At 38.2% G+C, this 16,674-nt stretch overlaps 1 protein-coding gene across 8 annotated transcripts in view; it reads left to right on the top strand.

The window, feature by feature from the left end:
• LOC135199532 (glycerophosphocholine phosphodiesterase GPCPD1-like) overlaps positions 1 to 16,674 on the top strand; it is a 157,750-nt gene that overhangs the window by 115,243 nt on the left and 25,833 nt on the right. For all 8 annotated transcript variants that reach the window (XM_064227664.1, XM_064227668.1, XM_064227661.1 and 5 more), the window contains exons 2-9: positions 387 to 523; positions 1,047 to 1,193; positions 1,511 to 1,628; positions 3,470 to 3,639; positions 3,865 to 4,008; positions 4,625 to 4,735; positions 15,984 to 16,140; positions 16,503 to 16,641. In XM_064227664.1, coding sequence (XP_064083734.1) covers positions 464 to 523; positions 1,047 to 1,193; positions 1,511 to 1,628; positions 3,470 to 3,639; positions 3,865 to 4,008; positions 4,625 to 4,735; positions 15,984 to 16,140; positions 16,503 to 16,641 — 1,046 coding nt within the window. In that variant the 5' untranslated portion in view covers positions 387 to 463. The remainder of the gene's footprint in view (positions 1 to 386; positions 524 to 1,046; positions 1,194 to 1,510; positions 1,629 to 3,469; positions 3,640 to 3,864; positions 4,009 to 4,624; positions 4,736 to 15,983; positions 16,141 to 16,502; positions 16,642 to 16,674) is intronic.

Below are 16,674 nucleotides of genomic sequence, written 5' to 3'. Positions count from 1 at the left end.
CAGATATATACAAAATTATACCCACCCTACCTCCCCTCAGGAGACAGGCGGTATAGAAAAAATATGATAGAACATGGGGATGGTTCCTAGTCCTGCCACCCAGCGGCAGGTAAGTAGATCACCTGACCTACAGGTAGCGTGTGCGCGAAATTCGAATTTCTGTCGGACGACGGAGTCAAATAGCTAAGTATATATCTGCCAGGTAAGTATGTATAAAACTTTATTGTATCATAACAATATCATTTCTCTACTTCAAGTGTGCTGGATTCACACATTTTCATTCATTAAGGATGTATGAACCAGGTGGCTTTGAGGTGTGATGATCAGTCCACATTTGTATTTATTTATTTGTTTGTTTATTTATTCATTTATTTTTGTCTTTGCAGATTCTCATGAGTAGAACTTTCCCAAGAGGCTGGATTGCAATATTTTCTCAAGGTTTCGTTATTTTTCTTATAACAAGATGATCGAGACTCGTGAGTGGGTTTTCCATGTTACCTGTAAGGTCGAACCGGAAGAACAGGTAAGTCTCTTAGAAAAGAGCTTGACACTTTTCATGGTATCAGATGGGGTGTTTTATTTTGATTAGAATTATAAACAATTCCTTTAGTAGTATCAACAGAGCCATTTCAAGTACATAAAAGCAAATCCTTTAAATTAAAAACAAATCCTTTAGTAGTAGCAGCAGATACTTTTTAAGTATCAGGAAATCCTTTAAAGTATAAGAAAATCCTTAACAGTATCAGCAGATCTTTTTTAAAGTATAAACAATTCTTTTTTAATGGATGTACATTGAAGTTATGCAGCAATTTAAAAATTATTGAATATCTAGTAAAAAAAAAAAACCTCTTATTGTACGGTACAGTATAGTAGTTCTTAAGCTTTCTGCCATTCTTTCTTGTTCTTGGATATACAAAGAGAACATGCAGTAATTATAGAATTACTTGATATGCAACTGAAAACCTCCCAAAGTACAGAAGTTCTGAAACTTTTCATTGTTGAGAGTGTTTTTAGCTATATTAAAAACCCACATTTACTTTTTACAGGTGTGTGTTGTCGGAGGCTGTGATTCCTTAGGGCAATGGGACTCTCAGCGAATATTGCCTCTGTATGTGGAGCCTTCCTCATCAGGGGAGGAAGACGAAGGAGGGGAGACTCTTTGGTCTGGTGCTGCCCAACTTCCATTGCAGGAGGTTTGTGATTTTTAAGTCTTATTTTGGGTACTATTTGTTTTTGTATAGTGTGCTGTAGACTATGCAGAAGGTGATTTGCATAAAGGTTATTTGCATCATCCATTGACCCCTGGCCATGCTGCTTTCTTGCTTTGCAATATCCGTAGCTCTCCCCTCTTCTCCAGTTTGCGTCTGTCATGAATCCTGCAGGACAGTCTAAGAGATCTAGAAACTTGTGTGAGAAATCCAATTTACACTATATATATATAGGGCACAAGTTTGTTGTGCAAGTGCCATCATGGTCTTCATCGTGGGTGATCAATGATTTCTCATTTCAGGTGGAGTATCGGTACTGCGTCTGCATTATCTTAGAAGCTAAGCTGGGAGTCCACGATGGAGCCATCATCGTTCGGCGATGGGAAACAAACCTTCTTCCCAGGAAAGTTCCTGCTGGAGGTATATGGTCAAGATTTTACTTTGCATTCTTTGTTCATAAGGGAATACAAACCACAGCATTTTATTTAGGAGTATCCTTCAGAGCAAGCTGGAATTGGTAATTGAAAGTTGGTAAAAATGTTATTAACTTACAGAAAATCAGTAAAAATTTTATTAACTTGCAGAAAATCGGGAAATTGGGAGAGAACCCCACTCACCAACCATCACTGGTTGAGAAATTGGGAGAGAACCCCACTCACCAGCCAGCACTGGCCACTTTTACTTGACTGCAGTCAGGTTTAGATAACCTGCTCTGCTCTGACTAACCAAGCTGAAACTTTTTTCATCTTGATTGTATGTACTGCATATGGTTTTTATGCATTTTGCTCCACTTGGATTTGGACAAGAAACATGAATTTGGACAAAAAACATGAACGACAGAAGGTGTGAAGGACAAGTAGGTGTTTGATTGTCTAATGCCCTTGGTGTAATGTACCCAATTTCTTTGTTCTGCATTGGTGCTAGGTATGTGATGGCTGGTGGTCTTTCCAGTGGAGCGCTTTGGTTGTAGCAGGAGGAGGCTAAGAGACTTTCATTGGTTTCTTTGAAGGTGATTACTTTGTCTTTGATACTGCTGAGAGCACTCACCAGGGCAAACTGGTGTGCCTGTCTGTTTTAGGAAGAGATCCAACTCTTGCTTTGGGGAATGTGTTAGGACCTGAGGGTTCTTCCCTAGAGCTCTTTCAGATAGAGTTGTAACAAATAGTTTAGCTTAGTGTGAGCTTTGTGATTTTGGTGGAACAAACAATGCCCCTTTGTCAAACCTATCTTGTTGGAAGAGCTCGCATAAGATAGACTCAGGAGTCGAAGCAGTTATGTATGTTACTGTGGCAACAGCAGGTTAAGAGTCTGATTTGTGGATCCAAGGGTTTCAGGCAGTCTGTGTTAGATTCCATCAGAGATGATGACTTTGTGCATTCATTGAATCTGAAGGATGCATGCTTCCTGGCACCCATCCATCAGTCTTCCAGAAAGTACTTCCACATTATCTACAATGAGACTACCAATTCAAAGCTGTGTCCTTCAGGTTAGTAAAAGCCCCCAAGGTATTCACAAGTGTTCATCCAGGAGTCAGTTTTGATGTCTTCCAGTTGAAGTTGCTCCAGAACAGAGAGTTGCTCCAGAGCATAGACTGGCTTCTTATTTTGTGATGAGCTGTGGATCATGATAAACTGGAAGAAGTCTAATCTTATGCTCCAGCATCAGGCAGAGTACCTGGTTATGTTTGTAGTCACAGCAGCAGTGAGAGTCTTCCTTCAGACTCTTGTGTTAGCAGGCTCAGAGAGGTTTCGTCATAGTTCTCGCCACAACAGGAAGAACTAGCTTGGCTTTGGCAGGTAACCCTATAGGTCGTCAGTCCTTTTGAGAACCTCCACCTCCCTTTGTTTTAGGTAGGTAACAATAGTGCATAAGTAATGAAGTAGCTGTTGTCCAGCCTATGATGAGCTCCTCTTACCTCTGGCCTCGTATGTTTGTATGCAGAATGGAGGCACTGTGTCAAAGATATCCAATGGTAGGTACCATTCCTAATGGTTGGGTCTTGCCGTTTTGACCCCCTTTTATGTTACGGCCTTTTTTGGTAATGAAAGTGTTTAGTTTTGAATTGAAAATTGTATAGCTAGGAAGCTTTGAGACCTTTCTCAGCTCTCATCTACAAAAAAGAAAAATTGGACTGAGCAAGGATTGAGCAATCAGTATATATGAATTTTGAATTCAAACATCAGTATTCAATTACAGGTACACATTAGATTCTCCACTTACTATAGAGAAAGTAATGAATTTCTTCTTTGACATATTTCCAGTGACTGCACCAATGGAACCAACAGTGGAGAAATTTGGCTCGTACAGTGGATTTGAACGTGTTGATCATGGATGGTTGGTGAAAGAGACTGTGGTTCAACTGAGGTTGTGCAACTCCAATTTGTATAATGATCCAGTCATGCTCTTCAAGAGGAAGTATCAGAACAAGAAGGTGAGGAGTTACACAATTGATTTTTATAATGCTAAGTCTAATATGTTTTTTCTTGGTATAAAATGGCACAATTTTTCAGTATTAGAGATACTAATACTTGGGTGTTGCTTTTTATTCTTGAAGTGCCACTTTACACTAACATTTGTATTTCTAGTTTGTTTTTTATAAGTACTACTTATTGTAATGACAGAATCTAGCCTCTTCATCTTGAATCACAATTTACAGGTGAGAGTCAAGATTACACCTGTGGAGCTTCACAAGAATAGTCCCATGGAACAGCAGATAGGAACGCTTGACGAAAGTGGTGACTTCGATTTATCACATTTTCGTATTAAAAGTAAACCAATCTGGCCCATAACTGAAATTGCGGTGAGTGCTCATTCAGATCTTCATTTTAAGAGTAAGCAGGCAATGAGCTTCCTACTCATTGGTCAGTCAAACTAAATGGTAATCATGATGAAAGGGGTCTTTCAAGGGTTGGAATGTCAGAAGACCCCATATGTCATTTTTCACTCAGTATTAAGGACACTAATAGTGATAAGACTGATGTTTTTAATGTTTAGCCACAACCTCAGTGCAGTTGCATTTAAAGATGGAGATTTTGAACACTTCAAACTTTTTATGCAGTTTAATTGTACTGAAGATATATGTTTAGTGATCAGTGCTTTAATAATAAATATTAAACTGAATGGACTGTGGCTGCGTAGATCTTTCATGATTTTGAGCTAAAGCAATTGACATTTATATGTAGTTGTATTATCAGGAAACTTTTTATATACTATATGCAGTAGCTCAAGTTTTTATATGCTAAATACAGTAGCTCAAGTTTTAGATCATTGATATATGCTGTGAATGGTGTCTGAAGTGAATTCATTGTAGCCTTATTAAGTGAATAACTGTATAGCAACTGAGTAAAGAATATCAGATTTACATTGTATTTTTTCTTAGGATATTTCTAATAGACTAAAGCTTCATTCTCCCACAGGTGATGAAAGAGAACTTTTGTCAGTTCAAGCCACAGGATCAGTTTGGAGTGGTTTGCAACAATGGTGACTACGTCGTGTTCCAGTGCAAGATGCTCAGCGTAGAGACGAATGTATGTTATGAAATGGACTTTACATTTTGTTGTAGTTTTATGGCTGTATATGTTGTCCTCATTCGATTGGTTTTCGTTGTTGTATGCACTACAATACTTGCAGTAGACAGTTGTTATTTTATGCCAATCCTTTAAGGGACTTGTATGTGTCATGAAAGTCACTAAAGTACTACATGTATATGCAGTTTTGGGAATCTATGAGATGTGATTTGACCTCATGGTGATGCACTGAAGTATATTGAAACTATTTTTCAAGGCATTATCTCTTTAACTTTTTAGTGTGCCTGCCAGTTGTCCTTTAAACAGTGGTAACCAAGAACACTTCATATTATATTGTGCAATGTGGAAACAAGGTCATAGTACTTGGAAGCTTTTTGGAATGTCTCTAAACTGTGAAGAGCTCTTTAGATTAGGTAGTAAATTTACAGAAACGAACTAGTGTTGTGCTACATTTATTTTTTTATTTTTTATTTCATGGTGTGTAGCTATATATATGAACTAGGTGGTATAAGGTTAGTGTGTTTTCCTCAGTTTATAGTTTTGTGTCCAGGTTTCAGACTTTTGGCTGTGTTTTATGTGGCCATCCATGTAGGATAGGGTTGAAATAGTGATGTTGAGCGGTGTGTTGTGGGATTTTTCATATAGGTTAAAATGTATACGTTTGTTGGGTAATAGATTAGTTCATGTTTGGTGGCTGGTAGCATTAACATTCAGCACTTGCGGTTCCACAGGGATGGTTTTAATAGTTATTTAAATGTTGTCACATATCCAAGGTAAGAGGCAAATAATTACCGACTGCAACTATGGAAATAAGTAAACTTATTTAAAAGAAATTTATAGACATTAAACAGAGTCATGTGATTCATCTGTACCTGGAGTTGAGATATTTGCTTCAATGATGATATTTGTGGGTGTTGTTAACTGTAAGGCTTCAGTATTATGAGTCTTTGTTGGGTTCCAAGACTGTTGTCGTTTGGTGTCCATTGCAGCATGTTGGAGATGGGCATTTTTTATGTTATCGTTAAGGGTTTTCTAGCCTGTTCAAGGGAAATGTCCCAGCACCTTTTTTGTTGATATCTTCAACTTTTCTCCTGTGATCCAAGGCTCAGCCATCTTGATTTAATTTATCCCAGGAGTCTTGACCAAATTGTTCCATCACCCTGAGTTGTCTGGTCTCATTCCTCCCTTTCTCTGTTTGCTTCTGAGGATTATGTGAGATTGGGCATTTTCTTCAGTGAGTGAAACCATCTTCCAAGTTGTGTGAAGCTGTATATGTTTAATTGAGGACTTCTACCTTGTGGATTTTCCCCAACAATGGTTTACTATCTTTGATTCAGCTCCATCAAGGGTAGAGTTCTTGACTGTAGCACTTGCTTCAGATTCCCTTCGTGGACATTTTACCCGAGATCTAGAGTCACTGTCACCAAGAAGTGAAGTAGGTGGAGGTTTATGATGTTTTTGTAACCATTCTTAGTAAAACAATGATGTTACCTCTGCAGGTTTTCCCTAAAGGCTAAGATCAGTGTTAAGATGTTTCCAGTTCATCATCTGCAAAGGAAGGCCTCTGCTGATGCTACCAATCAAATGATGAATCTCACTGTTGTGAATTGAGCAGCTGTGAATGTTTTCACTATTCAAGGTCTGGGTATGTCACTTCCCATGGCCAGGAATCTTTGTCATAGAGATAGCTGAGGGGGATGGAGAAAACATGCCAAGCTTACTTTTGTTAGATTGGCTGCTGTGGTTGAGACTACTCCATGTCAAGGGCCGGATTAAGATTACATACTCAGAAATTCTTGGTTAGAAGTGTGCAAATTATTATCAGAATAATATAATAAATGCTTTTGGGTTTTGTCATTTTTTCTATGATTAATAGCAGTTTAAAAGAGAATTTTGCTGAGGAGTGTTAAATTGATTCTGAGCAAGAATCAATTCTCCATAAACATTTCCTCATGGGCTTCATAGTACTCATGTCTATTATAGCTCTGATGGTCGTCACGCTTCCAAAGCCTTTCATAGCTGTCATGGGCGTCGTGGATCTACGGCCGTTACAGCTCTACGGCCATTATAGCTCTACAGCCAACATGGTTATCACAACCTAGGCTACCACTGGACTGTTGACAAAGCAACAACCTAAACGGCAACCGTCTAAAGTTGACTTGAGCTAAAGTACTGCCTAAGGTTTCTTATTCAAAACTTAACGAGCACACAACGGCACTGCCGCTTATCCTATGAGAAAATTCCTATTTCTCCATAAGTGTGTGCTCCCGAAATGAAAACGTAATATAATGATGCCACCGAAGACGACGAGAGGTTGGCAGCAGTAGGCTGTGACGTCATGACTACCGCCATTTTGATAGCGGTTTTGGCTATGACGTCATCACGCTTGATGGAAGCGTTAGGCTGTTGATGGTACTCTTGCAGCCAAGATCAAGAGACCCAACCTGCTTTGGCATTTCTACTTTTACAAGGATGTGACAGTCCTGGTTCAAAGATGAAGAAGAAATTATTTTTCTCCTCTTGGCACGAGGATCAGTCACGAAGTCCCTGATTCTGGCATTCTCCAAATCTTCACAGCCACACTAGACTAAGCTTCCATCAGTCACTTGTTCGACAATTACAACTACTACTTGTGCTTTCATATAATAGGGATGTAACAGTTCTGGCTCGAAGATGGAGAAGAAACTTCTTCTCTTGGCTCAAGGATCAGCTACGAATTCCCTAATCTTCCAGGATTGGCAGGAGAATGCACTGGCGTCAAAGCCAGTCACCTAAGCTTGTTGACGCCTAAGCGGAAGGATACAGAGGAAGGACTTGCGTCTTTTCCACTATGTGACTGTTATATCTCCTAACACTTGTAATTTATCTCAAAAACAATGTGTTTAAAAATCGCCAAATCCGAAAGCATAGTTGTAAAGTACTCTTGTACTTAGAAGCGAAAATGGAAGCATGTCTCCGTGTAGGCCGCAGCTGTGAAGTAACGTCATGGCGGGCGCCATGTTTATGACGTCACTGAGCATCTTGAATGCGAAGCCAGCACTCGACAAGAAGTGCAAGGCTGCTGTTGTTATTCTCGTAGGCATAGCAACCTGACTCTAAAGGCTGCTGTGTTGCACTATCTGCTTCTCGACAGATGTTGATGTATCTGACCGCCATTCAGTGCATATCAGGATAAAAGGGACATCCATCACGTGGGACCCTGGATGGCAGCCCGACATCATATAGCAAACCAACTGTCCATCTTGGGTTGGTACTCCTGATAGGCCTAACGCTGACCGCACACCTGCATCATCTCTGCTCAGGTATCTGGGACAAAAACAAGACGGCGATGCACACCTCTCCCCGCAGGGAAAGGAGCACAATTAGTCATAATTACTTCCCAAAGCACATCCTGATACATCCAAACTTTAGATTTACAAGCCATCCATATGAATATGTGAAAATCCAAAGCACAGGCAATGAATTAACTGTACCTTAAGAGTTTCTGCACCTACGACTTACTACAGGATGAGTACCTTGACGTCAAAAACGTTGAAGAAAATATCTGGCCGTTTATCTCCTTCTTGTGATATCCAGGAAGTCTCAAAGCATGAGAAGGCTTCATGTTCACATGCCCGGGAATTCCAAACAATAGATTCAAAACAACAGGGGGCAAACTAAACCAGCTTTAAAAGGACGGAAGCAAAGCATGTCCTCTCCTAAAGGCGGTAAGAAAATAACTAACAGGGTCACGAGTTAAAGATGGGTATGTGAGGGGCTTCACATGTCTCGTGACCAAGCACAGATGCCAATAGTCCCTTGCGTATACAATTATTTTAAACTTTACCGGTTTCCAGCTGGCGCTGAGTATTTATCCTAGTGTTAAGACCGAAGGTTTGCAAGTTATGAAAAATACAAATTGGTTAAAAATTTAGTCATTTCTTCATTATTGGCTGTGTACCAAAACCTTGGCTTGATACTAGAATGTTGCATAATGCTGCATTCTAATTTTTGTTTTTTTAGGGTCATCTATGAACTGGCTAGTAAGTCCAGGTCTATGGGACGTAGGATAGAAATTGATCTTGGCAGTGTGGTTCAACATTATTACTGAGTACCAGTGATAATGTTAGGAACAAGTGTAGGCTCTCTGCTTTAGTCAGTATGTTAGAACTCAACAGTCATTGCTGTTTCTAGGCATATCCTTTTTTTCTTGACCCATTCTTAGATCTGTATGTTTATTGTTGAAGAGAGAACACTGTCATATACAGCACCAGAAACTGTTGCTTTTTCCATCCAGTAGTTCCTATAGGCAAAGGGAATCCCCATGTTACATTATAGCATTTGGTATAATAAGCAGCTAACAGCACTAAAAGTGTCCTCACAACAGTACTTCTTGGGTTCTAGAGGCATTTTCACCTGCCATTTCACCTTTCATTTATCTCTTTGGTGTCTGTACACTTATTTTGTTGATGTATTTTAACACTTAGTCCCATCTTTTATTTGGAATTGAGAACAAATCCTTTGGATGATTCTTAAGTGTCCTGCTGTGTTTGTGTGACTCAGAGGATGTGTTCAACTTCTTTTATTAATGGAAATAAACCTCCAAAGATTGGGGCCCAAATACCTTTGTTTTTAGGAGTAAAATTCACCATCTTACTTTACTATTTCATGATATTTACAGACATCATATATTGAATCTAAAGTGCGGCCACTGTCTTTTTTTATAGTTAAAATTTTATTCTCTATTAATTAGAAATTATTTCTTCAGAGTTCTGAAGTATTATGAGTTTTGTCACTTGGGCTACACTATTGATTGAATGCCCTTCATTTGGTAAAAGTTCTTGTGCAACATGGTAAACTTTTTCTTATTAACAAACGGAATAGTGATAAAAATTTTTCTTCTTCCAGTTGGTTTAATGAGGTATAATTTGGTGACTATAATGAAAGGTTCTTAATTTTGACTAATTTGTGGAATGCCAAAGGTTGGTGCAATCTAACCATTGTGTGGGGCTATGTCCTGCTATGATCAGTAATGATATATTTTCTACATGGCCTTGACTTGTATGAGTATACTATCTTGCATGTGCTAGTCTTAATCTGCAATATGGTCTTGTTCATCTGATCTGTATAATATGTTTTTGGTAACTTGTACTGCATAGTGACCTTTCTTGCTATGGGTAAATGACCTATGGTTTGTTTATTTATTCTAACTTTTCAAGATAATTTACTTCACATAAATACTATTATGCTGTATGTATGAAATTCTTTACAGAGGCATTGAACATCAGTGTATTTTTACATGTCCTTTGTATTTGATGTCTGTTATGTCTATACCATATACAAAGTCTAGTTTTCAGTTGTGAACAAACCTTTGTTTCTGTTCACGTGGAGACCCTGCTGTGGTCTTTTCTTCCCATCTTTTGTGTGATAGTAAAAGTGGTCATACTTTTAGGTATAAGGCCACAGATGGAATACAATTGGTCTACCTTTTAAAAGCTACCATTGTTTGTGTCTGATTATTTTTGACACAAATCCACATTGGTTGATGCTTATTTTGCAATGATTCAAATGCAAATCATTATTATTTTCTATTTTGTTTTAACCTTTAATAGACGGATTGCTCCTTGAGAGTAGTGATAACAGGTTTGGGGTGGTGGATGGACTGATCCTGTAGATAAACAATATTAAGCACAATCGATTTGGAAAGAATCTGGTGGGAAAGAGGTGCAATCCTTCTATAGCCCATAAATTCACTATTGGCAACTTTGAAACCATGAATCGGGCGTCTCAGGACTTCAATTCTGCTTCTAACTTCAAGGGGGAATTTATTACGTCTCTGTCTTGCGTGACATCTTTTTGTAAATTTGCTCATAAATATACAAAGGGGTTGCTATTGGGTTTTGTTCTTGCCTTTTACGATATTACGTCAGTTGTGAATGTAATTTTGTCAAGAAAAGTGCAAAGAAATATTAGAAAAAACATGTAAAAAAAAAGTTACTGAATCTTCGTTCTCGGTAAATTTACGTAAATATTTTTCAAGAAATATGCAAAGAATTTGTTACTGATTTTATTTCTTATCTGTTTTGATATTGTGTGAGATGTAATTATAATTTTACAAAATAAATTAAAGTAATTTATTAGAAAAAACATAAGTTGCTAAAACTTACGATTGTCTTGTAAAAGAGGCCCCACTTTCAACTTCTCGTGTAAGATGGGGAAAATTTGTTAGGATTTTTTTTTCTTTCACCTTGTCCATTTGCATATCTTTCTCTTTCCATTGGTATGCTTTTTGTAAAGTTGTCACCCTCGGTTTACCCGTCCTGAGGAGCTGCATATCGATATGTTTACCTGTCCAGTAAGGGTTAATATGCAATGTTTTACCAACAGCTCCCAAGGTTTTTGAATATGATAGAACCTTAACTATTGGGAAAGAGAAAGGTTGGCCTTTGTAGTGAAGTTAAAATGCCTTTTGTATTCAATCATCTTCAACACTAACTTAAGTTCAGATTTTTTTGAGAGAGAGAGAGAGATCGAGCAGAGAGAGAGAGAGAGCGACTGAGAGAGATGATGAGAGAGAGAGAGAGATGAGAGAGAGAGACGAGAGAAGGGGAAGGAGAGAGAGAGTATTAGGCTTATACAAAAACTAGATGGACTGTCAACTCTTTGCTGACTATTTAATTCCTTCTGTCAAAATTTCACGTTTGTAGAAGTTACTAGTAGGATCTGTTTTTAAGTAAGGGTGAAAAATAAAGTAAGAAAGTTAAAGGAAAAGTTGGATAACTAGGCAGAAAGGGACTGGAGGGAACAGGCGTAAAAGTAGCTGTCTAAAAGCAGTATAACTGAGAACTAAAGGAATACTACAAGAAACCATTATTCTATCTCCTCATGAGGATTCCTTTGGGGAGATTCAGAAGTTTGAGAATAAGTCATCTAACTGACCCAGGTGTATCTCTGGGAATTGCATTTCACAGGAATGTTATTGGGGTTTTAAAATACGAATTCATCCAAGAATGATGTCTCTTAAATTCTCTGCCTAATGCAATTCCAGTATGAATCTTTTACTGGAGGGATCTAATGATGGCAAATGATTAAGTGTACTGACAATAACTACATTTTTCTTTGAATTGTTTACACCAAGAGCTGAAAGTTGATAAACCTACGTGGTTTTCCAGGTTTTGTTGCAAGACCTAGACTTTTTAGGAAGACATTGTTACTTTTTTTCTCGTTCTGAGTGTGAGGAGGATACAACTATGTTTCTTGTTTCAACACTTCATAGTTACTTGGAGAAGACAAGATTATGAAGACCAAGATGCCTTTCTTTGCTCATACTGTACTAGATTTGCACGTGTGCGTTTGGAGTCATTGTTGCATTGATGCACGTTAAACACAGGATTTCCAGATCAAGATTGTGCTACGTGCAAGCTCAGTGCCCTTGAGGTTGAAACATTTAGTTCCTGTTTTGACCAGGTTGAGTAATGAAATGTGTGAGTATGTAATGCTATGCTGGTCTCGCTCTACTTGTTAAACAGCACTTGCATATTTGTGGACACAAGTCCCTATTGAGCTCAAGTATTTTGTTGGTATGCTCAAGCTTACCAGTGCATGTTTTGACCACTTATCATCCATTCACTGGTGGTATGGTGTTTGGTGTATGGCTACATGCTTTTATGTTATCCAGAATTTAAAAGATCACCCTAAAATTTAAATAATGTATATGCATTTCAGGTTGTAAAAGGAAGTTTTTGTAGTAGTAGATTGAAATACAGGGAAAGAGCAATTCTCTGTTGCCCAGAGTCCTAGAAACGAAACCTTCATCTGTTATCAGTAGTACTTAGGACCTAGGGGAACCAGGTAGTTGATGACTGATGAGTCAGTGGAAGGAATAAGGGTCTCCCAAACCGCCCCATCCCTAGCTCACAGAGATAGTAAGGTCATGTTGCCACTGAAGAAATATTAAGCCTTGAGTGGGGCTTTAACTGGGGACTGCCAGAGAGCAAAGGCTAGTATATCCTTCCCACCTACCACAGCCCTGGAGTAGAGAGAACTTGTTAACGTACCCTTAAAGTTTCCAGTCAGTTTTTTTTTGTGGGTATCTTTGTCCTCAGATCCTGTTTGTAGTGTTTTATGGTCTGCTTACCACAAAAAAGCAGAAGAATTTACAAAATTTGCAGGGTACATCAGAATAAGTTTTTAGTTATGAGAGAGAAATAGAAGAGACCATCGTTTGGATGTGAAATATCAAAAGATTGCCAAAGATTTTTGCTGGCACATTCTAGGTACAACAAGCTTCAGTAGGCAGGTTTTTGTATCCTCCTTTTCTAACTATCAGGACTTGTTGGTTTAGACACACAAGCTTGTGTCTCAGCCTCTGAATTAAAAGCAAACGTCAGCTCGTAAAGTGGCCAAATACATTCCATTTGAAAATTTTTATCTGGTTATAACTGGAGGTATTTCAGTGTTGCCTGATTAAAGCTTTCAAGTATTTGAGTCACACAGTCACATACCATGGAATGGTACTGGAGACATGCATTTATGATGCCAGGTTTATGGCATAGGGTGGCTAGCTCTTTTTACTCTGTTGGTACCCATTTACAGATGTGTGGAGTGGTGAGCTGGAATCTGAGTTGTATCTTGGGCCCATATGAAGCCTGCTAAAATGATGGGGTATTTTGCTTCTTCAGAAAGGCAGTTCCATAAGACTAATCCTATTTTTTTATTGTCTTGGTTCCTCCTCCTCACTCAAATCCCATTTTCGGGGAGGAAAGTTTAATGGTCATTCATTAGGTGATTTTTTTCTTGAGTGTTTTCAGGCCAGTGTGTTAAGTTACTTGTTTTCTTCTAAGTTTTCAAGTAATTGATTTGATTTAGTATAGTAGAATACTTACTAAAATATTACATTTAATCAAGTAAGGTCTAAGGTGGTTTTGATTTTTTAAATTTTTAAAACGTGCTAATAGTTCCCGTTTACGTACATGGGAAGGTCTGGTTTATTGATCTATTTTTAGGATGATCTTAAAAGTCCCTGCTCTTATGCATTATGGGTAGTGCCTATTGATTAGAAAAAAAGAATTTTTAGTGATATTGATGAGAAACAAAATTATATATATAAGAATTAGTCACAGGTTGAATTAGAGACTTGATGCTCTAGGTGAGAGTAAACACACTCGCATTCCCACGAAAGGTTCCCAGTATAATTATGTGTATTTGGTAAAATCATTAAGATTTACTTTCAGCTAAATTATGTGTAATGATCTTCTATACTTAAGCATTTCCAGGTATCCTGAAGGACATCCAAAGCAGAAGGAGAATGAATTTCTTTTTTGTCGTTCCTTTTCCAGGGGTTGTGCTGAACATAAAGTTTGGGACAAGAGGCTTCATAAGAACTTGTACCCAGACTTGCACGTCGGTTGCGGCTAAACAGAATCAACCACATGACTTCCAAGAGTGTTTTCTGCTATTTCCAGGTCATGAACTCACGCACGAAACAGCCGTGTCACCTCTGCAGCCCTTGCAAGGTGCATTGCGACTGTTCGGCCCTGCGTGGTCACGTGGTCCGGTATATAGCAGGCTCTTGTGTTTTATTAAGCTTCTAGGTCCTTAGACTCGTTACTCCGTCCTCTCCCAATCCTTAGCATCCTTGTTTGTGCCCCAGACTGGAGACTAATGGGGATTTATTTAATTAAGAGAAATTCTAAAGTTTGATTTATTGTTCATGAAGTGGGAACTGTATGCTGGTTTAGAGCTTTTTTAGGCCTCTGTTGAATGGTAAAGCTGTCAGGTTGTTTGCTGAGTCTGTCTGTTATTGGCATTTGATTTTCTTGAAGTAGCACAGTTGTACAAGTAGTAGAAGCAAAATGCATTGAAGAGAAAAATAACATTTAATATATCAACAGCATTGTCCACTTTTACAGAGAAGAAATTTCTATTACACAGTAAACTGAGCTTATTTGCTTTGGAGTTCAAAATAAGCAAATTCTAAATTTTTATGATTTATGACTGTGACAGTTATATATATTTTGACCTATTTTCTCCAGGTTCACATTAAATTTTGGTGTAAGCAATGATGATGACAAGAAAACTTGTCCAAATGTCTTGATTACCAAGGAACCACGCTGGATGTGTGTTTTTCCTTTGTACTTTTATCTGTTAAAGTTTCCTCATGTAGCCCAGGTGTTTCATTTCAAGCTGATGGTCTTTCATTAGTCAAAATTTTGTGTGGACTTTTATTTTATATTTTATTTTTCGTTTTTCGTTTAATATGCCCATTATAGGTGGACCTGATGATTTCCAGTGCTCATTTTTTCCTCAGAGTAATAATGTAATGCAAAAATGTTATTTAATGTTGCATTTAGTTCATGCCAAGACATTGATTCACATTTAGGGAAGCTCACAAGTTCGTAACCAGACATATATCACTGAAATCATAATTTATTTTGAACCATAAAAATAACTTGTTTGATGAGTAAGTAATTGATCCCCACCTGATTACCAGTGTGAAAATGAAAACGAGTCAGTTGACTGTGTAGAAGTGTAGTGATTGTTTTCGTCAAGTATGGATTGTCTCTGGTGGGTTGTAGTAACACCAGAATGGGGAGGAAAGCTCCTCAGATGGTTGAACTACGAAGACATGGTGTAAACGATGTTAACCTCCCATTACAGCGACTGTCGAGAGTGACAGATCAGACGATCGATCTGATTCGAGCTGCAGGTTAGTACATTGATCCAGCATTCCTATTGGCTGTGTCTGGGAGGAGGTTGCTCCGAGGATTGACTATATTACGCTGAATTGTTTTTCAGTTGCCTCCCATGTGTTACTGATATGTTACTGATATATCGCTGACCATTGTAAACATAAGAAATTGATTTTGACTTTTTTACCATTGTATATTTTATAATGATGTGTATGTACGTACACACATTTGAATACATTTCCAGATGGAAGTGTTGCACAAGAGTGGTTTTAAATTTCTGATATTAAGTATATATTTGTGTGTACAGTAGTTTTGTTTGCAATGCTAAATATGTGCATGTAACGAGATCATACTGTTCATATTTTTTAGGCTTATGTTGATGTGAATTGGTTTATTTTCAGAGATTCCATAATTGTTTTTGCATCTTGATCATTCATGTCATGTTTCAAATGGTCAGAGCTCTCACCAGTCACAATCAAAATTCATTATTTATATCACGAAGTGTTCCTGTGATATTCTTTCTTATCTGTGACTTGATATCAGCCCATTGTACTGATAATGTCCCTATTTTTCACCAGGCTTTCTTGTGCGACTTTTACGTGGAGGATCCCAGCGAAGAAATACCCCAGTATCTAGGATGTTCGTATATTTTGCCATCAAATATGAAAGAGAACTATGGTGTGGTCACACTGCCCATCACCTCTGCAAAGCACATTCCTGTTGGACAGCTGACAAGTAGGTTTACACCAGCATTTCTTGACTCGGGAAGGAATTGTGGTCAGCCTTTTTTGTGTTTTGATATTGCTTTACCATTGTTCCTTTCTTCGTTGATGTACATATTCTTGTCTTAAAGTAAATGTTGTCAAAAACTGTTCTCAAATTATGCAGTCATTTTTGTGTGGCTAGAATTTTGTTTCAACAAATGCTAACAATTTTTTCAACTTTTTTACATTTAAGATAGCAGGTTTTGTGTTGAGGAATGTTCAAGATGAAGTCTGTATTTTTTTAACTATTGCCGTGACCCTTTAAAAGTCATTACTCCTTCAGCAGTGTGAAGCATTATCGCAACATTCCTCTTTCTGCATTCTTTCCAACAGTTCACTATATGGTTGTGTATCCAATGGAGTTTGGCGGTGACATGAGTGTGTCTTATGCAAGGCACTGGAAGGACAGCTGGAAGGGACTGGAGGTTGGTCATCGAGGGGCTGGAAATTCTTATCACACGGAGCCTAAAAGGTACATCGCGTCCTTCATTTTGAGGGCAGACAG

The sequence above is a fragment of the Macrobrachium nipponense genome, chromosome 25 (assembly GCF_015104395.2).
Source record: "Macrobrachium nipponense isolate FS-2020 chromosome 25, ASM1510439v2, whole genome shotgun sequence".
Taxonomy (NCBI): Eukaryota; Metazoa; Arthropoda; class Malacostraca; order Decapoda; family Palaemonidae; genus Macrobrachium; species Macrobrachium nipponense.
The sequence above is the reverse complement of the archived record's forward strand: the minus strand, read 5'-3'. Positions and strand labels throughout refer to the sequence as shown.